This window comes from Polyodon spathula, chromosome 11 (assembly GCF_017654505.1).
Source record: "Polyodon spathula isolate WHYD16114869_AA chromosome 11, ASM1765450v1, whole genome shotgun sequence".
NCBI classification, from domain to species: domain Eukaryota; kingdom Metazoa; phylum Chordata; class Actinopteri; order Acipenseriformes; family Polyodontidae; genus Polyodon; species Polyodon spathula.
Window position 1 is genome coordinate 18,419,316 of NC_054544.1, and position 26,427 is coordinate 18,445,742.

Sequence of the window (26,427 nt, forward strand, 5' to 3'; positions counted from 1 at the left end):
GAGAATTTAATTTAATGCAATATAAAAACCTAATTAAAATATGTAAGAATAAAAGCTTTTTATTTATTTTTTTATATTTGCTGTTTTATAATTGTATTTACTATATAGAGTTGTATTAAGTGGTTTAATATTTACTAGAATTGGCCGTGTTCCTTATACAATGCTACATTCTAATACAAATATTAGGATAAATACAATTAAACATGTTTTGCAAAAATATACTGTAATAAAACCATTGCTATAAAATGGACAGGGTAACTTTAATGCAGTGCGACTGCTTCCAAAACACGGCAGTGGTAATACAATATAATCGATTACAACTCCCATACTGCTACGAGATACTACTCCGACTATAGCAAGAGCAATGCTTGGAACTCTGGGATTTGGAGTTTTTAAAAAATTCTCTGTTATGATTGGCTAGATAAAAAAAGCATTTGCCTTTGCCCTTTGCCCCTGTGTAAATTGCAACGGCTGGCGGGAGTTTTTTCATGTGGGTAACGCATAAAATATATTTACAATTTGTTCATGTTAATGGAAGTGTTCGAAGCCGAGGTTTTTTTACAATATACATTTCATATTACAGTTCCGATGCGTGAAGATTTGAGGCGAAGCTGGTTTGTAATTTTAATATTTTTTTAACTGATCTTATGGCTATATGGCCGCCATCAGGATGAGTTTGTAGATCAATTGGCTCGGAATCCTCCATGATGTTTACACTTATGTTTTTTTTTTTTTTTAAGTGGGTGTGTAAAAATGATCACGTTATTTGCCAGTCAAACATGCTACGTTGTATGAATATTGTGTCAACTGTTAGTACATGAAAGCCTTGTTTACTGTTTTTTTACTTTTTTTTTCTCGCCATTTCCCGAGACGCGCCTTTCACGATCGGATCAAGAGTTTCAGGTTTCGGCACACAAACGCCGTTTCTGTGTGTTTCTCCTATAACGTGTTGCACTACAGTGGTACAGAAACAGGGTTGCGACGATTCCGCGACGGGCGGTGCGCCTTTCAGTCCCACGCATCGGATCAAGAGTTTCAGTTTTTCTGAGACGCTAACCCTGTCTGTATTATAACAGGAGCGTGGCTAGTATTACGACTAGCTCACGGCGTAGAGGTGCTAACAGGTGTGAAAGAAGCTTTTGTTGTCCAGAATACAAATCATTGTGATGAATGTAAACAACAGAATGCTAAATTTCGGGAATGAATGTGGTAAACAAAGGTTCAAGAAGTATAGAATTCATATTTTAGTATAAACTACTTATTTTGGGACTTTGCGGCTTTAATCGTGTTAGTAATTGTTTTACCCCGAAATTCTGAAGCACACCGCACCGCTTCAGCGTAGTTTTTTTGTTTTTGTTTTTGTTTTTTTTATATCTATATTGTGAATAATCTCGTATACTTTTATTGATAAACTAATACATAAACGAACCAAAAACTTACAGTAAATTGCACGTTTGCATATTTACATAAACACAACTCGGCAGAGCAATAAGTAAATACATAAATAAATAAACAAGTAAACATTTAAATGTTTGCTGAAATACAAAAGCAAAGCAGATTTGAACTTCTGCATCATCAGGCGAAACAGAATTTTATGGAGGTACAGAAATATATGCGTAACATTCGTGAAAGGCCAGAAAGTGGTAGGTATACCAAAACATGACCTGTGTAGCATCAGAAAACGATACGCTGTCATTGACGACTGCACACATCCCTACAAACAAGGCAAACTGTAGTTCACCCACAACATTGTACATGTTTACAATTTTAGATAACCTAATTTGTTGCCCTTCAGTTAGTCACATAAATTAGCCAAATTGTGAAAAATAACTAAACATGAAGTGTCTCCTCTTTTCACAGTAAGTAATGAGTTCACAGAAACAGCCAAAAGAGTGCCGGGTATTGGAGGTTCGCTTTGTAGGAGATGAAGAGGTTTTGCAACACATTGTGGATAAACAAGAAGGTGCAGTACTGACATAGCTAAACACTGTCAATGTCTTAGGTGATCAAGGCTATGAAGTGTAACGTTGAACTGAGTTGCGTGTGCTGTGAGTGTTCTAGTAAATGCAGCACGAAACTAAATGAGAACTGTACATGCTTGTTTTGTACGCCAGGCATTAAGGTCGGAAAAAATGCTGTTCAGACTTTGGTATCCCTCAAGACTCCTCAGAGGAGTGAGCCCGAGGACTCTGAGGATGAAGACCGCGAGGTTTGCAGTGAGCGGGGCTATGTGGAGGCGCTAGGGACCGCAGCTCAAGGTAACTGACTTGATATTGAATAGGGCAGTGCTGATGTAGTCGCAGGGGGATGAAAGCCATTACAATCTACTGCTCCCAATATGTGCTTTTGTACCCCCTGATCAATTTGAATGTCTTTTTATTTAGATTGTAGGTCATATGAGAAATATACATATGTCCCCAGAAAACTTTGAGGATGAAAATCTGCCACTGGGGGCCCTAGTGGGCTGGGTGCAGTACATTCGGAAGCGACCCTGACACCTGGCAAAGCATTTTTGCACCCAGGGTAGGGGCAGTCAATGTATTTATATGAATACTGCTGTTAGGTGCATGGGGGGGGTGGGGATTCTCAATGTAACTTGACGTCCAGTCTATCATACATTTATAATGTTTGTTTTAATAATTGAACCTCTGCTAGAAGTCAAACTAGATTCTTCAATGACTAGCTACGTGCATTTGTTAGTGTACATAGCAAAGGGGACTTTCTTGGTGTTTGTGGGTGTTTAAGATGAGAAGCTGTGGTGAGAGTGGGTTCTGATTTGAGATGAGGAGCTGTGGTAAGAGTGGGTTCTGATTTGAGATGAGGAGCTGTGGTGAGAGTGGGTTCTGATTTGAGATGAGGAGCTGTGGTGAGAGTGGGTTCTGATTTGAGATGAGGAGCTGTGGTGAGAGTGGGTTCTGATTTGAGATGAGGAGCTGTGGTGAGAGTGGGTTCTGATTTGAGATGAGGAGCTGTGGTGAGAGTGGGTTCTGATTTGAGATGAGGAGCTGTGGTGAGAGTGGGTTCTGATTTGAGATGAGGAGCTGTGGTGAGAATGGAAGTCATTGTATTTTGTATCCTGCTCTTAGTTGTACTGTAATTCTTTCTGTATTTTTTGTATACAATTGTAAGTTGCCCTGTGTAAGGGTGTCCTGCTAAGAAATAATAAATGATAATGGGTTCTGATGAGTTGTTTCTTTCACTTGGTGGTTGTTCCTGAAGATTCCAGCAGTGGAGCAGGGGGAGGAGATGTGTTCACATTCCAAGCTGTGAAGAGATCAAACAAGATGGCTCAGCTGGGTAAGTTCTGCATGCTGTCAGGGGTGCTGTCGTGAGTTTCTGTTACTCTGTAGATTGCATATGTGCAGTTTTTTTTTTAAAGCAAATGGGTGGTTTTATTATTGTAAACAAAATGAAACCCAATTTTAAAGTTTGCATGGCTTGCTGTCTGGTAGTCTCTTACTGTGTTATACTAAATATGCTAGGCAACCTTACTCATCCTTGGGGTAACTTCACAACACAGGTGCACTACCTAATGTAGCCCTGCTGTAGTAACCATGTAGTAATATTAACTACATGCGCATAACACACATCTCTGTGATTTGAGTACAGCACTCCCTATAAAAACAATTTCTATGTGTTTATAATAAATAAATTCATTATATGAAACTTGAGTGCCACATTTTCATCTGGCACGTTTGTGGATTGGAGGTACAGTCCTGTATATGACTGTCTCTATTGCAGTAGTTTAGTATAACTGGGTAAGAATGGGAGAGACTGAACTCTAGTGGTTGTTTTCTTTTTCTATTCCCAATATGATTTTCTACTACAGTGAATTGTGTCTAATCCAGCATCACTTGGGTCTGGAAAATTGTGACAGATTCTAGTGTGCTAGTTTATAAACATACTATAAAATCTAATACTGTACCTAAAAAAGTGATTTGAACAGCTGTAATTAGAGGATTGTATTCATTTGAATGTTACTTTCTCTTAAGCAATGATTTTACTGTACACACTGGACATTGATTACAGTCTTCATATGGCTTGGTGCCAGACTGCACTGTCAGATTGCCATTGATTTTAGGCTGACAATATTTACTAATCATTTCGGCTTCCAGATTCCACAGGTTCCGGATTGTAGAAGGGGTCACACTAGTTTAATTTAGTTTCACTCAGCACCCAAAAATGATGCATCATATGACCTGTTTGTGGAGGGGCTGGATCAGACCATTTTTACTAAAACTAATTTATAAAATTAAAAAAGATAACTTTTTACGCATTTCATTTCATGTTTCCATAATATGTGACAACGCCTTTCTTGTTTTACAGCCTCAGAATTAGCCAGAACCCCAGGGAAGAGTGTTAAATTCAGCACAGCCGATTCAGCCCCTGAAGAAGTCACCAGTCCAACCAGAGCAAACAACAGTACGTGTTGATGAGACATTAACCTAATACCCTATTCCAGGATGTGCTTTCATACGTTTGGTAGAGCTGTCTCCTTTATTAACGGTACTGTCATTCTTTTGCAGGACAGCCAATCCAATACAAGACCCCCTCAAAGGTGAGCAGAGTTTGGACCAGGGTAACTTGACTTGGCTTCTTTTAAATTTTGCCTTAGAATTGCGCTTGACAGTTCTGAAGTTTTGGATGAGGTTTTTGACTGACGAAATGAAAACCGTTAATGCAGTTTCAGTGATGTTTTGCTTTAATTTATGTGTGTTATATTTTCTGTTTGTTTTTAGGGTAAAAAAAAGAATCAGTTTGTGTCAACCACACCACACAGGTTGAGAAAAAGATTATCCGGTAAGCTTGTTTACTTTTTACTAGTGCTGGCACAAACATGTTTTTTTTTTTTTTTTGTATGTGTGTTTTGAATATTCTTTCAAAATTTCAAATGTTCTTTCATTTTGAATTAGCGTGGAAACAAAAAATAGTTTGTGCCATATGACAGTATAAACTTCTTGGGAGGAAAATAAAAGGAATACCACACCAAATTGCTGTTAAAAAGGAGAAAACAGTATAATTTTTTCAGCACAGAAGAATGTGTATTTGTTTCAAGTGTCACTTCTGTTATACAAACACATTAAGAACTGTGTGTCCCTGACATCCTTTTTTCTTCATTAGTCTTAAATGTTTCTGATCTGAAATATAATGTTACGTATATTCTAATGTAGTGTGAGTGGCTGACCCTGAAAGACATGTGATGGAGAGGTTTTTTGTATTATTAGTCCTTAGTACTTTTTGAAAAATTCTTTAGTGTAAAGTCTAGCTACTGTCTTTCTGTAACCCTTAATCTGCCTCTCAGTTTAAAAATCATTTTACTGAACACTTGCAGATGACTGCACAGTTGCATGTGTTCTTTGTATGATGGGGGGAGAAGGGTTGTGTGTTGTAACTTGCAGGGGTTCAATGTGTTGTTCTCTAGCTCCTAATCTGAGGTCGGACAGTGATAGCGACTTCTCTCCTTCCAACTCTGAGGAGGAGGAGACCCCAGAGCCCAAGCCTGCGAGCAAGGCCCCGGCTGCAGCGCTCTACAAGACGCCAGCCAAGAAAACCAAGGCGGCTCCAGAAGTAAGTTCTGAGGGTTGGGACGGGAGCTTTAGTTTGGGTTGAACAGAAAATGTTAGTTAAAGTAAATTAACTGGCCCTGTGCTGGCTTGAAAATTCAAATTAGTAGAAAACTAATATCCCCTTCATAGAATATACTTTTTTTTTCTTCTCTTTGTAGTATTGTACTAGAAACTTGTATAGGCAACTTAGCCTTGAACATGGGTTCAATTGGGGAACAGGATGGTGATATTTGTCCTGTATGGATATTCCAGATGAATATTTTTTTGTTGTGTGGAGTGTCTGTTAAAACAGGACACACAACAATAACAGAATTTTGGTTTCCATGGAGATTGACGCCTTCAATCGTTAAAACCTGGTTGCTTAGGCAAGTACAGTGCTACAGAAAATGTAGGCCAAAAAAAATTATTTACCAGCCTGGCCCACCCCTCAGAGTTGCACTCTTTATGTAAATGTGCATTTCCAAAATCTTTAGCACTATTTGGATGTCATAATGACGGCACTACTGATTTTAAATGTGTATTTTTATTTAGCCTAGCCTGGTAGAGGAGTATTTTGAAGCGCACAGCAGTTCAAAGGTGTTGACCTCAGACAGAACTCTTCAGAAACTTCAAACCCCACAACTGGACCAGGTTTGTGATCCTTGCATTTCCTTGTTCTGCTCTAGTTAGCTCAGCAGCTAACAAGAAGTTATTCTAAAAGAGCACATTCAACACCACTATCAGTTTCTGCTTTTTTTTTTTTTTTTTCTTCCTGGACAATTGATTTCATTGTGTTTGTTTGTTGGTAGGAGACGTTATGCAGGTTGCTTGATGGCACTTCTACTGCGTTTTCTGCAGAACTTAAACAGTTAAACAAGGAACATGAGAGTCTGTTTCACAAGTGGATGCTGCAGTTACAGTAAGTACAACAGAATCGGTCAAAATCATCCTTAAGAAAAAAAAAAAGCTGTCTTTGGAAACCATCCATTGGGCAAAATTAGTCTTTACGCTAAAAGTAATAAAAGAACAGACATGTTCATGAGGCTTGATTTCAGGCACTCACTGTTGGGGTCCTGAACACACACTACAGTAAATGCCTCTCTTATTGGTGCTGAAGTCTTGCATCCACAAGCAGTCCTGGTCTAGCGTGATGCTGATCCAGGTTGTAATAATGATTACATTATTTATTCCGTATCTAGGTCTATTGTCATATCGTCTATTTTTAGGCACGTGTGATGAGTTGTTCTGTGATTCTGGATTCGTTGGTTGGTTAGTCATACTCAGGGTTTGGTTTAAGGACTTCCCTTGTTTAGATGTATTATTGAAATGACCAGGTTGCAGGAGTTTGAACTATCAGGCCCCTGTTAAATCTGCTCTTATCGCAGCATGATTTTGTTCTTGCAGCTGTCGAACTCCTGGGTCCTGATCAGGACTGCATGGCTAGTTTGAGTTTCAAGCCATGCTAACTCATCCTTATTCTAGAAAATACTGCATTTTGAACTTCACCTAAATCCCCTATTGAGAGAGACTTTAATGATCTTGGATCATGATTGTTGGGTATCAAAAGTATGCTTTTTTTTTTTTTTGACTTTCCCTGATGAAAACCCCCCCAAAATAATTCCTTTTCATTTGAAAAGAATGGGCTTCAATATAGTGCTGTTCGGCCTGGGCTCCAAGAGGACCCTGCTGGAGAAGTTCCGTACCAGCATGCTCTTCGGTTCCATTCATGTGGTCATCAATGGCTTCTTCCCCAGCATCACCATCAGATCGGTACGACCCGGCACGGCTGTGTCTTCTGTTTTTTATATTCTCGTTAAACAGTTATCCTATCTGTTCACATAGTGAAAAAATATAAACTGCAGACTGCCCGTGTGCTAAACATGTGTTACTGTGTAATTTTATGTACATTAGTGTAGCTGCATGGACCCGTCATTCAGAGTGAGCACTCGACAGCAAGCAGGGTTCACCTGGAATCAACGCCACTGTCCCTCCCCCGGCTGCCAGCACCTGGATGCTGTGGGGAGCTCACTCTGCACTATCCTGCTGTCTGTGCAGCTCCATGAGTTACTAAGAAAAGCAAAGGAAGGATACCTGGAAAAGACCAGAGACATAACAAGGGTAGTGGGCCTTGCTTATGTGTTATAACTAACTTTTGGCCTTTACAGATTTTGAATTCAATCACAGAAGAAGTTTTAGAACATGAAGGACATTTCCGTAACCCACTGGATCAGATGGACTTCATTGTTGAAACACTGAAGGAAGGTAAGAACAGGCTACCCCAGTGGTGTGGTGGTAAATAAAAAAAGTGGGTGGTGGGTGATCGCCCCTGTTTGGAGTTGAACAGATAGATTCAGCAGAGAGAGACTGAACATGAACGGATACATTTTTATTGGCCCTCGGCCAATCGGAGCCCCCCCATACAGTCCTTTTCCTCTCAGGTGCTATTCAGGCCTGACAGTGTGCTTCACGCAAACAGTTCTGTGAAGGTCCTTTCATGGGCTAGGATGAAGGCTACTAACAGATACAGTTGCCTAACAGAACATTAACAGAACATAAACAACCAATCACAGAACACACACACACAAACAGAACACGCAATCCAGTGGCCACGCCCCCATGCTTTACCACAGTTCTGACTGAGCATTCAGCTGTCAGTCTTGCGCGCAGCAACACAACACAGATGCTCACTGTTAAAATATCTTTGACCTAGTATTTGCACATCACTGGAAAGTAGAAATGAGTATACTCTGTATCCCCTTTATGAAGTGGGTAAACGCTATATTGCCCAAATTAAGAGGGTAAACACTGTTTGTCTGCGTAAACCCTCTACTACACCACTGGCTACCCCTATAGTTAACTGTGCTGTAGGGGTATAGTGAAGTACAGGCAGGCTTGGGAGGCTCTTGTGTCTCTGTGTGCCTGTCTGCATCGCGTATGACCTAAAGGATTTGCCTCTAGTTAAGGTAATTTAATGTTAGTGTCTGGAAATTGAGTGTCTTGGCATTAATTTATAGTCCCATATGAAAGTATTTGTAAAAGGGTCATCGGTGAATGATTAGGAAAGCAATCCATTTAGTTTGTTACTTACTTAAGGGACACTTTTTGACTGCTGACACCACTGCTCAGCTCTCTGCGTTGATTGGTCTCTAATTTGATACAAATCAAAGCTTATTTCATATGAAGCATACGTGTATATGTTGGACAGGACAGAATTTATTTCCTAAATGCTTTTTCTCAGAATACATGTTTTAAAAGCGGGTGGATATTAAGTGAGATTGCTGTGTATTTTGGCAAAGCTGCAGTCATGGGTATAGCATTTAAAAATAAAAAAGGAAGAAAGGAAATGGGGACTTTTTTTCTGTGACGTTTCAGCTTTTGCTTTTAGCGTCACATGCAGCTCATGGCAAAACCAAGAGTGACTGCTTTGCAATGTGAGTGAAGCCAAGGCCAAAACCTAAGAGCTTTCGAAGTGCAGCACTTGGCAGAGCAGGGTCCTACTTTCCAAAGAATGTTATTCTGCTGGGGTGGAAATAAGCCTCCCATTGCATAGTTCCTGGTTTAACTATGAGTCTGGTAAGACACACCTGATCTTGTTACCTCTACCCTATAGCTAATCACACTTGTATTAAAACCTGGAGTGGGTGAATCTGCTATTCAATAATTTACTTTAGAAAGTTTAAACTGTCGTATTTATTTTTTTATAACAGATCCAGATCTTCAGCTCTTCCTGCTGATCCACAATATCGATGGGCAGATGCTGCGAGGAGATAAAACCCAACAGATACTGGCACAGCTGGCTGCGGTCCCAAACCTTCACCTCATAGCCTCCATTGACCACATCAACGCACCTCTCTGTCAGTAACATGCTGCCTTTTTAGTACAAGCACCCAGCTTAATCTGTTGGGTACACTCTTTCAGTTCAGTCTGCATATTAGTTTAAGTCAGTTTATGCTAATCTGTGGGTTAAATTAGGAGGACCATTTTATGACCATGCTACACATTTACAGGGTTTAAGATTGTCCTTCCTGTCACGTGATACACTATGAATATTTTTAGTATGTAAGCCTTATACTTGAGTAAAATGGATTCCTGGGTTCAAATAAGTCACAAGTGAAATTTTTAATTCTGTGGTTTCAATGTAGCAGTCAGTGGCACAACTGACCTCGAGAATAATGTGCTCTGTTAATACCACTGCTCTCATACACACGGGGTACCGCTTATCTGGGTTTTTGTTTGTTTTTCCACAGCGTGGGACCAGTTCAAGATGAGCCAGTTTAACTGGCTGTGGTACGAGACCACCACGTACCAGCCATACATAGAGGAGACTTCATACGAGAACTCGCTGCTAGTCAAGCAGTCTGGAGCCCTGGCGCTCAGCTCACTCACACACGTCATGCGCAGTCTGACGCCTAACGCAAGGTAACCTATTCCCCATGCAAGACAGCTACAGCAGGAACATAAACCGGGGGGGGGGGGTTGTGTGATTCTGTATAACTTAATACACTGAAGACTAGTTTCACAAACCCTGATTTTCACTAATCTTGGACTTACTAATGTTATTATTAATGTATTCCAAGACCTAGGGCTAATTAGGGTCTGCGAAAACAGCTGTGAGTGTTCAGGTGGTTTGTTACGGTAATTGTTAAATATAAAAATGATATTAAAAGAATGAGGAAGACATACTATGGTAATTGTGTGTGCTCAACAGTTACCTACATTTTACTAGAGCTTTTAAAACTCTGCTTATAGTTACAGTAGTTGAAGGTAGTTTCATTGCCTTAGCCTGTGATAGGATTAACGAGGGTAGTTCTAAATAAATACACTTTTTTTTTTAAATTAATTTTAGGGGAATATTCAGACTGCTGGCAGAATTTCAGCTTGAGAACAAGGATAATCCCTCTTATACAGGTAAGATATCAAGTCGGAAGCTAATGTTTTCTGATTGAAATAAAAAGCATTGCTAAGAATTTAGGAGCCCATTTTATATTAAATAAATAACCATAAGGACATTTTCTTTTTTTATACAAACTGCCCGACCTTGGAATTGTGAATGAGAATTCTACATGGTATACTGTACTCCACGGTTACTCGCTTTTCATCTTACTTTTTCTTTGTTTATGGGGTTAAGGTTTATCTTTCCAAGACTTTTACCAGCGCTGTCGTGAGGCTTTCCTGGTGAACAGTGACATCACGCTGAGGACCCAGCTGACAGAGTTCAGGGACCACAAGCTCATCAGGACCAAGAAGGTAGGAGGAGGAGCACTGTAGCAGGGAGGGGAGATCATCTTGGCGTGCATGGATAATACAATTCGTTTTGTTTGTTTTTCCTGTAGGGTGCAGATGGTGTTGAGTATCTGATCATACCCATTGAGACTGGAACTCTGACGGATTTCATGGAAAAGGAAGATACAGAATAAAGGAATGTTGGTGGTCAGTGCTACAGATGCATTATCTTACTAATACCAGTGTGCTCAACCCTGTGTTTTAAACTTAGTGAGGCGTTCCCAAAGCTAGTAAATTGTATAAAACCTTGACAGAAGGTGTAACTAGCACTTATGAACTCTGCAAGTTGTTCAGTTGCAACAAATTAGTAGGGTGCTTATGTATGTATGTATGTATCCAGTGAGTTGTTTTTTTCAGAGATCCTGTTGAAAGAATTCTGCAAACTGGCCCCAGTGCGTTTCTTTGCACTGTGTTGTACAACATGCTGTATTGCAGCATTAAGTTGGTGATTGTTTTACCATTCAGTACCATGATACCTTAACAAACCACCATTTAAGAATTTAGACTTGATTTCAAGTCTAATGAATTTAAAAGGTAGCACGCTTATATTAGCTTTTTTATAAGTACTACCCATCTTTGTGTTGCAAGCATTGTACAGTGTATTTTGAAGTACAAGAACTTAGTCTAGTATTGTTGTAATTGTTTTCTATACTGGAACAATATTCATCCCCCATCTAGCAAAAAAGATGTATACAAAATGTATTTGTATGTAAATTTTGTATTTGTAAAAACAAAATAAATAAAAGCATTGAATATTTATTTATTCATTTTCCCATTCAACTGTGACCACAGCTGAAATGTAACGGTTAACTCACAAGTATGACTCATTGTCAATAACGTAATAAATTATATATATATACACACACACACACACAATAGAGGAAGCTAAAATACATATGCCAGGTGCTCAATATACTATACAGAATAAAGTCAGATCAATTATTTTCCATTTAATTTGTTTTTATTAAACTCTGTTCTTGTACTGTTATATAGTAAAATGTAGTACCATTCCTAAATTAAACATTTCCACACAGGATAATGTAGTTCATTCAGTGTGTTACCATTTAACATAATCCATATTCAAGGAAAAAATATATATTTGTAAATTATATGCAGGCCATTTACTGTACATTAAATGATTACCTCCATAATACTGTGTGATTTTACACTGTACCTGACATTTCTTTTAACAAACTGGATACACTAATAAAATATTTATATAAATCCAAAATATATTTAGTCTTTCCACCTTGTAGCCAATCAACCATTACAATGAATTATCTTAACACATTGTAAACATATGTTACAATAATAAGTTAAACAAACACTGTTTAAGATTATATTCTTGCATACACAAATACCAGGTTTCTTCAATCCTGACTGAAATGAATGCTTCACTGCAGTACGGTTAACGCCTGCATTTCCCTTACCGAAATAAATGCAGTTTTTAAAAAAAAAAAAACATAATTTATGTCTTCACCCTGCCTTCCAGATTATGATATTAATGACTCATCTTTATATGTAGTCCATTATTATTGTGTTATGTACATCAGACTTATTGGCATCCTAAGGGAAAATAATAATGGGAAGTCACCCTCAACTAACAGGCTTCACATGGATTGATTAAAATTGCATGTCCGTCATACAGAATTACCATCTAACAGGCTCTAAACACCAAGCTGGTTCAGACACTGGAGACACAGTTTCCAGCACTCAGCTGTGCTAGCGCAATGTTGCAGTTCTCATGACTGACTGTTAAATTCAGGAATACAACTGCAAGCCAACTCATTTTTTTAATACCAGTGATGACCTGGTGGAATGTCTAAACCCTTCTGAGTTTACACTCAGTAACGTGAGAGAAATGCAGCAAGGGCTCTTGGTGCTTGTTTTTAATTTCAGGCATGTTTCATGTTTGTGATGCATGCTAAGCTTGGTTAAAAGATTTTACACAGGTGACTCTCGCTTTGGCTACTCAACTGAACTGAACCGCAGCAGTCAGAAGAGGGTTGTGGATACAGCGCTGCTATGGCACTGGTCTATTCGTGGTGGTTATTGCTTGAAGACTTCTTGTATATCCAGCTGAGACTCTTTCCTCTGCAAAGTGTGCAATCTGTTCTCTGCTGTCTTGCGAACCACCTCCAGACTCTCTGCGTCCAGATCCTTTAGCAGCAGCAGAACCGCATTCAAAACATTACTCTGTGGGAAGATCACACAGAAGAAACATGCATAGTATTATTTTAGACCAGACATGAAACTGAATGGCACAAGTCCTCTTACTAGATTGTTTTTTTTTCAGTCACAGAATGTTTGTCATTGCACTAGACAACACTTAAGGAAAAAGACTGGAAAGTCTGAGTAGCGTGCTTTGATTGTCTATTGAGTAATCATAATAAATACTAACCTTTTTACCCCAAGTAGGTCTTACTTCCTTGGGAGAGGTAAAGGATGGGAATTTATCTCTGGTTAAAGGCTTCATCCCCAGCTGCTCACGGATTTTACTAGAAAAATAAAAAGTGATGTTAACGTCTCTGCAATCAGACCTACTACACTGGTACAAGAATGCAGCACTTTATCTATAGCATTATATTTGCATATGCTGAAAGTAAAACGGGACAAGTGAAGTACCAAAAGATTCTCAACACCTGCATACTGTGTTACTTAGAGATACTAAGTACATACTGTACATTGTTTATTAGGGCTCCACGGTACTTGTTTTTTGGTATTTGTACTCATGCCCAGATTAAACAAATTGAATGTGCCGTCAAAGACGGTATACTTTTTTTTTTTTTTTTAATGTTCTGGACTATCTCTGCAATACCAAGCTCAGAACTGAATATTAAAGTACAACTTCAGGATGTTCTCAATGAGTGTGATTTGTGTGTGGAAACTATAATAATGGCAAGGCAAACTAACAACAATGAAAAGTACACTCCAAAATGTTAACCAAACATAATTGTTGGATACAACACAAGGGTGACTTCCTCCATCTACACCACAATAGAACACTGCATTCCTCTAGTCATCTGTGTTTTGAACTTAATACGGGATTAGAACTCTTGAACCCGACAGACAAGAAGTTTCAGAAAAAAAAGAGAAAGCAAACCACATCGATAAAGGCATTAACCTGAGCTTTTGTTTATTGACAGTTAATTTGTACCAAAGTAAGAAGATCAACTCCTCCTCCCGAAGTTAAAGCATGATCAAAAGTTAGTAAAGTAAACCCTAGTAACAGAATAATAAAATGCATTCATTAGCGCAGGTGCAGTTGCCTGTATTTGTTCCTGTATCTTAGCAACAGATAAACCAGACAAAATGAAGCATTACAACACAAGAATTATTTTAATTTGCACTTGTTCAAACTGGTAGCACATTTATGGTAAGCATATATATATATATATCTATATATCTATATATATATATTTATATATATATTTTTTTTATTTAGTCATTGCCAATTATTTTTTATTTTCTCCCAATTTGAAATGGCCAATTATTTATTTATGCTCGGCTACCTGCTACACCCCCTGTGCTGACTCCGAAGCAGCGAAGACAAATTCACGCTGTCCTCCGAAGCTGATCCCACAGCCTGGGATTGGGTCGTTTTTGTAAAATCATGCTTTGATCTTTTTTAGTGACAAGAACGCTTTTCAAGGGTATGAAACCTAACTGCTGAAACTAACCCTGTTCGCCCCATCCTGATAATTTATCAGAAAGTATTGGTAAGTAAGTGCAAAAACAAATGGGATTTGAGAAGAATAAAACTTTTTTGTTTTATACAGTTATAATTATATTCTGAAAAATATGTCATTCAAAAAAAAAAAAAAAAAAAAAAAAAGGCTCCCTGTGTGCTTACTTGGTCTCCTCCATGCTGAAGCTGAGCGGGTCGTTCTCGGTGTCCGTTGACTGGTCAGTCAGGCTTTGCTCCTCGGGGAACACCGGCACCCCATTTCCTGTGCCCTCCCAGAGAGGAGGTGCAGTGATCTCTTCTCCTTCCTCCAGAGCACGGGACAGCTCCTCCTCAGTGACCGCTGAAACACATCAATCAATCAGCCAGTCAGTCAGTCAGTCAGTCAGTGAGGCTGTTATACAGGTTCTCAACAGCACCCCAATATTCCTAAACCATCCGAAGTTTGTATTTGCTGTAACATTCCTGAAATAGACTGTATGATTTGTATACTGATTCAATTTCTAAACATTACTTTAACAGAGCTCACTATAGGCTAATCCATTTATTGGTAGTTGTGGTATGTTTACGACATAGGCAAACTTCACAAAGACGCAATTTAGAAACCAACTCACAACTAAAAAGTAAAAGAATAGAGCCTTTATTAAATAAAATAAATACATACTTTATTTATTTAAAAAAGAACTGCTTTGCTTAATATGTTAGAAATGCACACCATGGGGTTATATTAATATAAGTAACAGGTTAGTAAAGCACAGTCTAAAGAATCACTGGACTAACTCAATATCTTGTTTTACAATCCTCTAGGGGTCGGACGACTGATATGTTGTGTTCGATGTAATTAAGAATATCTTAAAACATCTTAAAACCTAACCTGCTGTCTATCTGGAGGCTGATTCATTGCAATTGAAACTATCCTACACACTAACCACAGGATCATCCCCAGTTAGAACGCTACTTTTAGTTTGTAAACAAATGACAATTAGTGACTGTCTGAACTTAAACTAGACTGAAGCTTGGATGTGTTTAAACTTGCCTCACTAACCCCTTCATAAAAAAACTTGACTTGTTTTTATTCAAGTAAGGAAGTGGGCTTTCCTATAAGTACACAGATTTCGTAATCAGTGACTCGGAGGATTTTTTCACCCAGATGAGCATACACCAAACAGTATGTTACTAATCTCTGGAATTCAATTGAACTGTGTTGTCATATGTATTACATTATTTTTAAAATAAAAAAACCTAATCAAAAAAATAATAATAATACAGTACCCCCTCATTATTTCACTATCTTACATTTGCACATCAAAAAAACAACATGAAATATTGAGGTCTGTGATTTAGTGATGGGCCCTTATGGAGTAAAAAAACAAGTACAAGTTACAAAATGTCTTGGTCACAAATTAAATGAATTATTGAATTATCAAATCGTGAAATAACAAGGACATCGCTGTAGCAACACACAATCAATATAATATATAAACCATGCAGAGTGTGCCGCCTCCCTGGAGTACACAATGGTTCAATGTGTGACTCTCTCATGCAACAGGCTGCTTGCAGCCCTCTTTATGCAATGTGCTGCCCTGAGCAATCTAGCCCACCTTGGTTATCCAGTTTCTGCAGGTTAGGCAAGTTGCGAAGCACCGTCAGCCGGAACTTCTGAGAATCCTGACCACAGCAGGGGTTCTCCGACAGCCACAGGACGCGCAGGCGAGTCAGGGGCTTCAGGTAGTACAGCTCAGAGATACTGCCGATGTTGTTCTTTCTCAGGTACAGCTCTGTCAGGTTGTGACACTGGCTGATGTGTTCCAGTGAAGAGATTTTGTTTGCACTGTGAAATAAATAAAAAATACAAAAGGACAAACCTAGCATGAGTTAAACCGATACTGAATGCAAACTAACTTCTTGGCGTTGCCATCTCCTGCACTGCCATGTCTTCATATATTCAAAACAAGTGTTTGTGTTTGCTAGTATTAAATATTGTCATGGTTGTCCCAGTGCTAGCTCGTATTTCAGCAATATTGTATTTTTAACATTCATCATTGTGTTTTCTGGGTTACTTATCAACCAAGGAATGTAGCAGAAAAAAACCTCCAACACTCAGGAACTTGGAGTACTCAAAAAAGCTTTAGAACTTAACTTACTGCTGACAGTTACCATTCCACCTTACAAGAATATTCATAGAAGGACATCTCCTGCAGATATGAAGTGCTTACCTTAGTGTCAGGACCTCAATGTTTGGCATTTCGGTGAATATAGATATCTGGGGGAAAAAAAAAACACGTAATGTACAAAATTTGTATAAGATTTTGCAATTGAGAGAAAGTACAGCACACTTATCAGAATAGACTATTGCGCTAAAAAATACAGACGTCAGTACCATGAAAAAGTAGGTCACCATTATCAATAGCCACAGTATTGCACGTGTAATAATCTCTCAACAAATGATTTGTCAAGAACAATCCGTTCTCAATATACTGTGAAGATAGTGCCTTACACAGCTAGGACAATCATGTGACACTGCAATAAAGTCACCAATCCGTTGGCCAAATCTGAAACCAAATCCATTTCTATTTTGTTATTTTTGTATTATGAGTGTTCTACTGGTATCTGTTGCAGGTGTCAAATCAATGTTCTTTATTAGGCCCTAAATTTCAGCCTCAAGCATCACGGCTGTACCTCCAGTCAACACAGCACATGCAGGATATGAGAGCCTGGCACCTTCTAGTCACTCAGACATTGATTTAGAAATGGATGCACCACACTGAATATACAGCCTCTAAAATACCCCAGCCTGCCTGTGTCTGTTTTTGACACATTCAGTACTGTCTATTATTATTTAGTTATTTATTTATTAGCAGACACCCTTATCCAGGGAGACTTACAATTGTTACAAAACATCACAGTACAAAGTATCACATTATAAAATTGCACATTACAAGTTATCACATGATAAAATATCACATTACAGAATATCATAACACAGATAAGAGCAGATATGAAAGTACAATAAGATCAAATTTAAGTAACAGCAAAATAAAGAATACAGTAAGGTATAAGTTAGAGCAAGTTTGACTAACAGTAGTTATAACTTATAGTAAATCTTTGCTTACATGAGTAAAGTCCAGTAAGAACATGTAGTAAGTGTGACAAATAGATGAGAATGATTTCTCAATAACAGCAAATAGAAGGAAAAAAAAAAGCGTTTCAAACTTGAGTGATGAAAATATAGTGGTGTAACAAGCAATAATACAAAAAGTACTTACATCTACGAGATTACTGCCCCTGGAAAAAAACAACAAAAAAATAGTTTTTTTTCTCTTTTGTGAAATGTTGGTTTTGTAGAAAAAATCTATATTTATTTTTTGTAAATTATCTCATAATTTATCCACTGTCGCAGTAACAAAATGACGCAAGGTAATGAGAAAGGCATACGATATTTGCAGCTTGGGGATAACAAAATGTAACAAACCCACAGGCTATAGCGAGCAGCATACAGCTGGGTGACGTTTTGCCCTGCAGCATAAGGTTTTGTTTTTAGATAATAAATGCCACATAGTAAAATGACAAACACCATAATCGTTGAGTACAAAATTAACAAAAGCCCGGATGTAGATTACTACAAACATTCCAGACACAAATGAACGGGTACATTCACTAGATTATTTTAGGCCATGTCGCTATAACTGTAGAATAGTAAATCATAAACTATGTTTCAATAACATATGAACGTTATTTGTATTTGTAATAAATAGATGGCATTAAAATCGCTCTTTTTTGGTTTTTTTCAAATGATGTTATGATCTTTCTTGGTGTAGTAGTGCAGCGATATGATAATGTTTATCTCAGGCTTGACATACAATTCATGAAATCGCGGGGACGTGATTGCTCAACTACTCACCAGCAATTAAGTTTCTTGACGCTTTCCAGGTCTGAAGCTTTGGCCCTGGCTAGGACAAGCTTGCGAGTTAATTTCATGTTACAGTTGTTTTTTTTGTTTGTTTGTATGTTTGCTTGCTTGCTTGCTTTGTAGACAGATTCAAAACCCCAAAACAAACCGCACATCCATTGACTCGTTTCAGTGTTGCACCATACGCGCATGCGAGGTTTCTAAGGAAAGTTGGGCGGAGTTTGGCGTGTGGCGTCGATAGCAACACTTTGGTTACCGCCTCAACATAACATTGAGAGGAATGGTAGTTCCTCACCCCAAATTATCAGCGAAGTAAATCGGCCAAAAGCACCATTTCACTTTTAATTTGTAGTTCCCAACACTCTTGGGTGAAATGTTGAAAACAAAATCAATAACTGTCATACAGACAGTAAGAGAAATAAGTAAATATAAAAAGGTCTGGCATGCCTGGGATTTGAAAATAGCCAACACTTAGTTTGCAACCGTGTTGTGTTATTAACTGTCAGTGCTACACAGTTAGTTGCGAGACATCGTATTTTGAAAGATGAAGTTAGCCAGCTGAGAATTCTCGGGACTTCTATTTTGGAGAATTTTTGAGTCGTCATTCGTCATCATCATCACATTCTGAGTTGGTGATTTTGAGCTCTGAAAAATGTTGGTTTCCTGTCAGTGTAACGCTAATCTAAACTGTGGTGCAAGTTTTACAGGTTTAGTTATCAGGGTTAAATTGTGCTAACCACATGCATTTAGAGGAACTAGTACATCTGATTTGTAGATCAGGAGTGCAAATGCCTTAAAGCAATTATTTAAAACATTTTAAAAAGCAGATATTTTTACAAACAGTGCCTCATAAATTGGGTGAGACTATTGATTGTCCAGCATGGGATAAAGATTAGAGGATAATTGCTAGATGGATGCAAGGGTTTGGGGGAGCATTCACTCCCCACTCCAGTGAAGTGGCTTCTTCCATGAAATGATTGTTGGTTTCTATTAAATTTTATTTTTAATGTGCAAATTTTGCCTGTCTAGAAAGTATGCACTGTGTCATTGTACATAGCTAAACACGGTTTTAAAAAGTGCAAACACCATTCTGGTCTGCTCACATTCTTGGTAATTTAGTGTAACCATTGTGAACTCCAACACAAGCCTATTCATTTACAAACTGGTTCTAGGTATCTGCTAAAGCAGCCCCAACACCAACTGCACAGAAATATTAAAGCAAAACAAAGAAACAGAGTATTGTCAACGGCTGAGCCTGTAACATGATGAGTTCTTTAAAAAAATAACCTGGAGATGGATTCAGATCACTGTATCAAAGGCACAATAATAATAATAATAATAATAATAATAATAATAATAATAAAGTAGGTGAGCAAAAAAAAAAAAAATGTATGAGATCTTTTACCACCCCACCATGGGATAGAGATAGAAGGTGTGTGTGTGTGTGTGTATTCACTATAGTTCACCCCAATTTGCTATGTTTTTAATGTGATTTACCATCCCTATCTGAGTTTTACAATATTTAGCTATGCTTTGTTACACTTTGCTATGCTTTCCCTATGCTATGGTGTCATTTTCTAAGGGGTGTTAGCAGTAAATTCAGAAAGCTGGACACATAACTAACCCAAACATAACTATTTGTTAAATTAAAAATGCAATTAGGTTTTAATTAATCCCTTAATGCCAGTTCCACTTTAAATGATCCATTTTACTTGTTACCTGGCAACAATTAGACAACTCAGACGCCTGCATTGTTTGTGTTTATCAGGACAGTTTCCCTAATACACGTACAGACGATCAGCAATGACTAGAGAAAACTAGCTCTATGAGTAGCTACTGGATTGCTAACTCAACATGCTCACTGTACATGAAAATAAAATCCACCCAGATGAAGTGGATATCTACCACGGCAGTTTCATCAACAGAAGTCAAATATTGTTCAGCATGAACCAAAAGGTACGTAATGAGAAACTCCGAGGAAAATCTAAGGAGAATTGTCATTTGACAATCAACAACTCGGAAAGCTATACAACTGAAGCCTTTATTTTTAAGACTTATATCTGTTAAGATATTTTTTAAATGTTCCCTAATGTTTGTAATCATTAAAACAAACTACTCAAATTTGAAAACAGTTGCGGAAAGTTTTACTATTAAGAAATTAGTCTTGAAATTAAGTATGAATTAAACAGCGTATTTGACACATTAACTGGATAATGGTGTGGTGTTTGTTCCTGCAATATATTCCTGCACCAATCAGGAAGGACCATTCCAGGGCATTACTGCACAGTATATGACTGTGGAACAGTCAGATTGAATGTCTAGCTCAGTGGTGCACAGTCCTGGAGGGCCGGTGTCCCTGCAGGTTTTTATTCCAACTGCACCCAAAAGTCTTATTGGACATTATTAGAAGCTCATTTGGTCCAATTAACTAATTTAGGGTATGGTTAGAACAAAAACCAGGAGGGAAACCGGCCCTCCATGACCTGAGTTGTGCACCACTGGTCTAACTTAACGCAAGGAAAGCAAAACACTGAAAGTAATTAGGTACTGCATGTCATTTATAGATTTAAATGTGTGTAAACACCCTCGCTTGCAGCTGTCTTACCTTCCAGTCACAGTCAACTACAGGGATGGAAATAAGACTCCTATTGCATAGCAGTTTGACTCATTCCAGTGTACAGGAAACCAGCTCAGGTGTGTCTTCTTAAACATAGTAAAACCAGGAATGGATCAAACAGCCATGCAATGGGAGTCTGGGATAAGTGATATTTAAGAGCTGGTGTCACTAGATAACTAAATGAGGTGTTATTATCATGGTAAAGTATATTAAAATGATTGATTTATACTATATGGATTAACTGCTTGTGTTCTCAAGATACAAGTGTATGACATTCTTACATGATTCAACATATCGTTTAAATAACCTGGAATGTTTAGGTCTGTGCCAGCTTGTTAGTCAGCGTGCTCATAATAACACATCTGGGGCTACTTTAATTCGCCATGCTCACACCTCAAATGTCAATCTTTTTAAATTAATTTCAGTTCAGGCTTCATTAGGCTCTTTGGATCATAGTGTAATTAGATTGGTTTTTAATAACATAATATCTCCAGCATTTTCACACATTCGTTCTATCTGTGTCTATACATTGGCTGATTGGGGTCTTTGTAGGTGTAGATGTGTATGCATATGTTTGTGTGTGTGTGTGTATATACAGTGGCTCTCAAAACTATTCACCCCCCCTTGAACTTTTCCACATGTTATTGTATTACAACATGGAATCAAAATGAATTTTATTAGGAGTTTTTGCCACTGATCAGCACAAAAAAATTCCATAATGTCAAAGCGAAAAATAAAATCTATAAATTGTTCTAAATTAATTACAAATATAAAACAAAAAATAATTGATTGCATAAGTATTCACCCCCTTTGCTGTGACACATACCTAAATCAACTCTGGTGCAACCAATTGTCTTTAGAAGTCACATAATTAGTTGAATGGAGTCCACCTGTGTGATTTCAGGTTACATACACCTGTCTCTGGGAGGTCCCACAGTTGGTTATTACATTTCCTAACAAAAACTACATCATGAAGACGAAGGAACATTCAAAGCAAATCCGGAATAAGGTTCTTCAAAAGCACCAATCAGGGGTAGGATATAAGAACATTTCCAAGGCATTGAATATCCCCCAGAGCACAGTAAAGTCTATTATTAAGAAATGGAGAGAATATGACACAACTGTGAATCTGTCTAGAACAGGCTGTCCTCAAAAACTGAGTATCCGGGCGAGAAGGGCACTAGTCAGGGAGGCCACCAAGAGACCTATGAACTCTAAAGGAGTTACAGTCTTCCACAGCTGAGCTGGGAGACACATTGTTGCATGCGGCAACAATAGCCTGGGTACTTCACAAAACTAGCCTTTATGGGAGTGGCAAAAAGAAATCCATTGTTGAAAAAACTCACATCAGTTCTCGACTAGAGTTTACCAGAAGGCATGTAGGAGACTCTGAGACCAAGTGGAAGAAGATTCTATGGTCTGAGACCAAAATAGAGCTTTTTGGCCTGAACACTAAGCGCTATGTTTGGCGCAAGCCTAACACCGCACATCATCCTGAGAACACCATCCCTACCGTGAAGCATGGTGGTGGCAGCATCATGCTGTGGGGATGCTTCTCTGCGTCAGGGCCTGGAAAGCTTGTGAAGATAGAGGGCAAAATGAATGCAGCAAAGTACAGAGAAATCCTGGAGGAAAACCTGCTGAAGTCTGCAAGAGACCTGGGACTTGGGAGAAGATTTATCTTCCAGCAGGACAATGACCCCAAACATACAGCCAAAGCTACACTGGAGTGGCATAAAAACAAAAAGGTCAATGTCCTGGAGTGGCCCAGTCAAAGCCAATTGAGAATATGTGGAAATAGTTAAAAATTACTGTTCTCCAAAGGTCCCCATCCAATCTGACAGAGCTTGAGCAATTTTGCAAAGAAGAATGGGCAAAAATTGCAGTGTCCAGATGTGCAAAGCTGGTAGAGTCTTATCCAAATAGGCTCATGGCTGTAATTGCTGCCAAGGGTGCCTCTACCAAATATTGACTCAAGGGGGTGAATACTTATGCTATCAATTATTTTCTGTTTTGCATTTGTAATTAATGTTTAATTAATGTTAAATTAATTTAAAACAATTTGTAGATTTTATTTTTGACATTGTTTTTGTGTTTGATCAGTGGCAAGAACTCCTAATTAAATCCAATTTTATTCCATGTTGTAACACAATAAAATGTGGAAAAGTCCAAGGGGGTGAACACTTTTGAGAGCCACTGTGTGTGTGTGTGTGTGTGTGTGTGTGTCTATATATGTATATATATATATATATATATATATATATATATATATATATATATATATATATATATATATATATACACACACACACACACACACACACACACACACACACACACACACACACACACACACACACACACACACACACAATTCAGTATATTAAAATAGTGGCTGTTCTGTATCAAGATTGTCATTAGTAACAGACAGACGCCTCAATATGTATTCCCACAACCTGACACTCCCAATTATTTATGGCAAATGTTAATTTCACGTTTCATAGAAATTTAATAAGCACTTTTGCAGATGGAATAAAGTGAATATAATATACTGTACATATGGACAAATGTATGGACTTGCAGCCCCCCCCCCCCCAATATGACCCCCAGAATGTAATATTCTCAGTAACTCAAGTTCCATTCCAATTTGATTTGTGGGTTTTCAGAAATATAGAAAAATGTTCCTTGAGAGAAAATAAACTAGATGCTGACATAGTCTGTTATTGATGACAATCTTGATACAGAACATCCATTATTTTAATGTATTGAATTACTGTGGTATTTAGAGCCACCGTTTGAATAAAAAAACACTGGAAGCCGTTGTTATTAGAGTATGTTTTTATCCTCTGCTTACTCAGTTGTTAGGAAACTTGGTATTGTCATTATTTAACTTGCAGTGAGTTCTTGAGAACAGCACATTCTGGGGACAGAGGGGGTGTCTGTCTATCCGTACATTTGTATGTCACATATAGATTTTTGCATACATCTGGAGAATCACTTATTAAATTTCGATGAAACATTTCATTGCTAATAGTTGTTCTATACTATTCTGATAGGTCTAATTGTGAATCACTGCTGTGGCATGGGCTGTATATTGCTGACATCATACCTGCATAAGTCCAGCTGTACAATGGGTGGTGGTTTAGCGATGTTGTTTTCATGTAACAGGACTCTGTCTGCAGCACTGCTGGATCACTGCAGAGCACAGCTGTAAAGGGAATGCCAGTCCAGGAGAAAAGGAGCTGCTTTCTTTTTCCTTTTAAATAATGGAGAAAGATGTTAACGAGCCTATATTTTTGCAGAAGCTTGCTATCAGCAGCACTAAATCTAAGTCCATGGCTTATTCTCCATCCTTTCAGCAACACTGCATTAGGTCTTGGATTAAAGAAAATATCAGGAAAAAAGAGTGCAAGTACTATGTGGAAAACACAGAAGGAGCATTCATTGGGTACGTTTTCTTTATTTTTGTCTTTTGCTTGTTTCAGCTTTCTTGATCACTGCTGAGTCATTGCCCAGGTAGGAATAACAGGCCGTTATGTTACATTTAAAGATGACAAGTCAGGGGCAGGCACTGTAGCTCATTATTGCATGAATGTGCACAAAAAGTAAATCCGCCGTTTCTTCAGTTTTTTTCAATTGGAAGAGTATGTTTGCACAGTTACCTAGGCGCAAGCACCTGCCTGCTGAGGATAGCTCAGTGGTAATAATGGAATGCAGATCTGTTTGGATCAGTGGCTGTCCTTTTGACTTTGTTATCTGCATATGGGGCAGGTGTAGAGGTGATGCAGTGCTCAAACAATGACAATAACACAGTGTTCACGGTCCAAACAGTTCTTTTAATTGTTGTCACGGTTTGGCACCATCAAATAATAATGCTGCTGCACTAGTGGACCTCAATGGAAGTGCCTCCGGGTATCACGTTGCATAATCTACCACCATTAATATATGCATATACCCGGAATCAGACCGTAGCAAAGGGCCCATTATGTCCTTTGCAATGCCTTCAAAAGGAAATGATTGGCGGTCGAACCAAAGGGGAGGGGTGCACTGGGCCCGGCACTACTTGCTGGCAGTCCATTGTTTTATGCATTCCCTTGTTTTATCAGCTCCAAAGTGCCCCGCAAAAGGGATATCATGCACCAGCCTCATGACCTTGGGCCAACAAGACAGGGGAACCATCAATTGTGTTACAGGCTGTCCTGTGCCCGTGGCAGGGTTTACCCTGCACAGTAATTGCCCCTTAATAATGAAGATATACTAGCTCCCCAGCGTCATCAACATCTTTACCTTCAATAGACTGGACCTGTCCCCAAGCGTCCACCAGTGTGGAGTCGTTGCTCTGACCCCACACTAGGTCTGAGCTTCGGTCCCACATGTCCGGTATATTGAGAAGGGACGGAGTAACATCTGCCCAGGATGGCCCACTAACACTGAATGGCATTTCATACCATCCAAGCTCTCTCATGCACCATCCCATTTTTTGATCCGTCTCTCTTTCTTTGTTTTTGTAGGATGAAAAAGGGAAGAAAACAAGTCCGCTTGTAAGGGGAAAATCTCACCAATCATTTCCCCTCGTTTGTCTGCCACGTTTACATGTGCAGTCGGGACTGTATTTTTAATTAATTGTTTATACTGTGGCCAGTCCCGGCCCAGAATTGCTGGATGTGGTAGCCTTTCAACCACCCCCACTACAAGGTGACACTGCATCGGTCCTATCGATATGTATGCTTTTAGTATGGGGTATGCCGCTGTGTCTCCATGGATACAGGAGATCGCCAACTGACCTTGTGGCTGCCACGACACACCACTCAAGAGAGCTGTCCAAATTAAGGTCTGCTCACACCCTGAGTCCATTAATGCATGGATACTCACATTACCGACAACCACATCAACGATACAAGGCCCCTCGTAACCATTTTCCCGTTTCTTACCTGCTTCCGATGCCAAATAACATGCTGTCACGTTGCACTTTGTTGCTGGAGAGCACAGTCGGGCGGTATGTTCTGCAGGATGGCACCTGGAATCGATAGGAGTGCAGAATGCACTGGGGTTACATATCTGTCCCGCTGCTGATAAGGCAGCGGGTCAGGGGCATTGAATTTACCCCAGCTGGGGTCCAGCCTTCACCTCCATGGTAGGGAGATTGGGCTGCCCATTGGGGTTGGTGATCTGGGAGGTCTGGGTCCGGGTCCTGGTGTGGGTGGTGTAGTTGTGGGTTGTGGTGACAACCTGTCCTGGTTGCTCCGTGGTACTGTAGAGGGGAGTAGTCCAGCTCTAGATGAGGTCAGGGAGTCCTTGTGTGGCGCTGTATCCACACCTTGTTCTCGGCGCCAACCACATGACAGAACTATTCCATCACAATGGCTTCCCCCAGCTGTACTCCTGT

General features: G+C 39.0%; 3 protein-coding genes across 5 annotated transcripts in view; 2 read left to right on the forward strand and 1 right to left on the reverse strand.

Moving 5' to 3' along the window:
- Nucleotides 1-452: 452 nt before the first annotated feature.
- On the forward strand, nucleotides 453-12,277 carry orc2 (origin recognition complex, subunit 2). 3 transcript variants are annotated; one of them, XM_041264058.1, is made up of 17 exons: nucleotides 453-490; nucleotides 1,861-1,963; nucleotides 2,115-2,258; nucleotides 3,220-3,297; nucleotides 4,327-4,422; nucleotides 4,527-4,558; nucleotides 4,740-4,800; nucleotides 5,423-5,568; nucleotides 6,099-6,197; nucleotides 6,356-6,465; nucleotides 7,184-7,316; nucleotides 7,712-7,808; nucleotides 9,254-9,400; nucleotides 9,794-9,965; nucleotides 10,393-10,454; nucleotides 10,675-10,793; nucleotides 10,880-12,277. In XM_041264058.1, exons 2-17 carry the CDS (start codon nucleotides 1,867-1,869, stop codon nucleotides 10,961-10,963), a joined length of 1,677 nt encoding a protein of 558 aa, XP_041119992.1. In that variant the 5' UTR covers nucleotides 453-490; nucleotides 1,861-1,866; the 3' UTR covers nucleotides 10,964-12,277. The 3 variants fall into 3 exon arrangements, with proteins under 3 accessions (XP_041119992.1, XP_041119991.1, XP_041119993.1); XM_041264057.1 differs by lacking the exon at nucleotides 453-490 and adding an exon at nucleotides 497-614; XM_041264059.1 differs by lacking the exons at nucleotides 453-490; nucleotides 1,861-1,963 and adding an exon at nucleotides 497-614.
- On the reverse strand, nucleotides 11,772-18,614 carry cfap410 (cilia and flagella associated protein 410). The gene is made up of 7 exons (XM_041264060.1): nucleotides 18,416-18,614; nucleotides 17,781-17,799; nucleotides 16,731-16,777; nucleotides 16,116-16,345; nucleotides 14,683-14,857; nucleotides 13,231-13,327; nucleotides 11,772-13,025 (listed from the first exon to the last, which is right to left on the reverse strand). The coding sequence occupies exons 1-7, from the start codon at nucleotides 18,577-18,579 to the stop codon at nucleotides 12,879-12,881; spliced, it is 879 nt and encodes a 292-aa protein (XP_041119994.1). The 5' UTR covers nucleotides 18,580-18,614; the 3' UTR covers nucleotides 11,772-12,878.
- A 5,541-nt stretch (nucleotides 18,615-24,155) lies between these two features.
- Nucleotides 24,156-26,427, forward strand: part of trpm2 (transient receptor potential cation channel, subfamily M, member 2) — a 29,034-nt gene continuing 26,762 nt past the window's right edge. Inside the window, exon 1 of the mRNA XM_041262863.1 lies at nucleotides 24,156-24,489. Coding sequence (XP_041118797.1) covers nucleotides 24,308-24,489 — 182 coding nt within the window. The 5' untranslated portion in view covers nucleotides 24,156-24,307. The remainder of the gene's footprint in view (nucleotides 24,490-26,427) is intronic.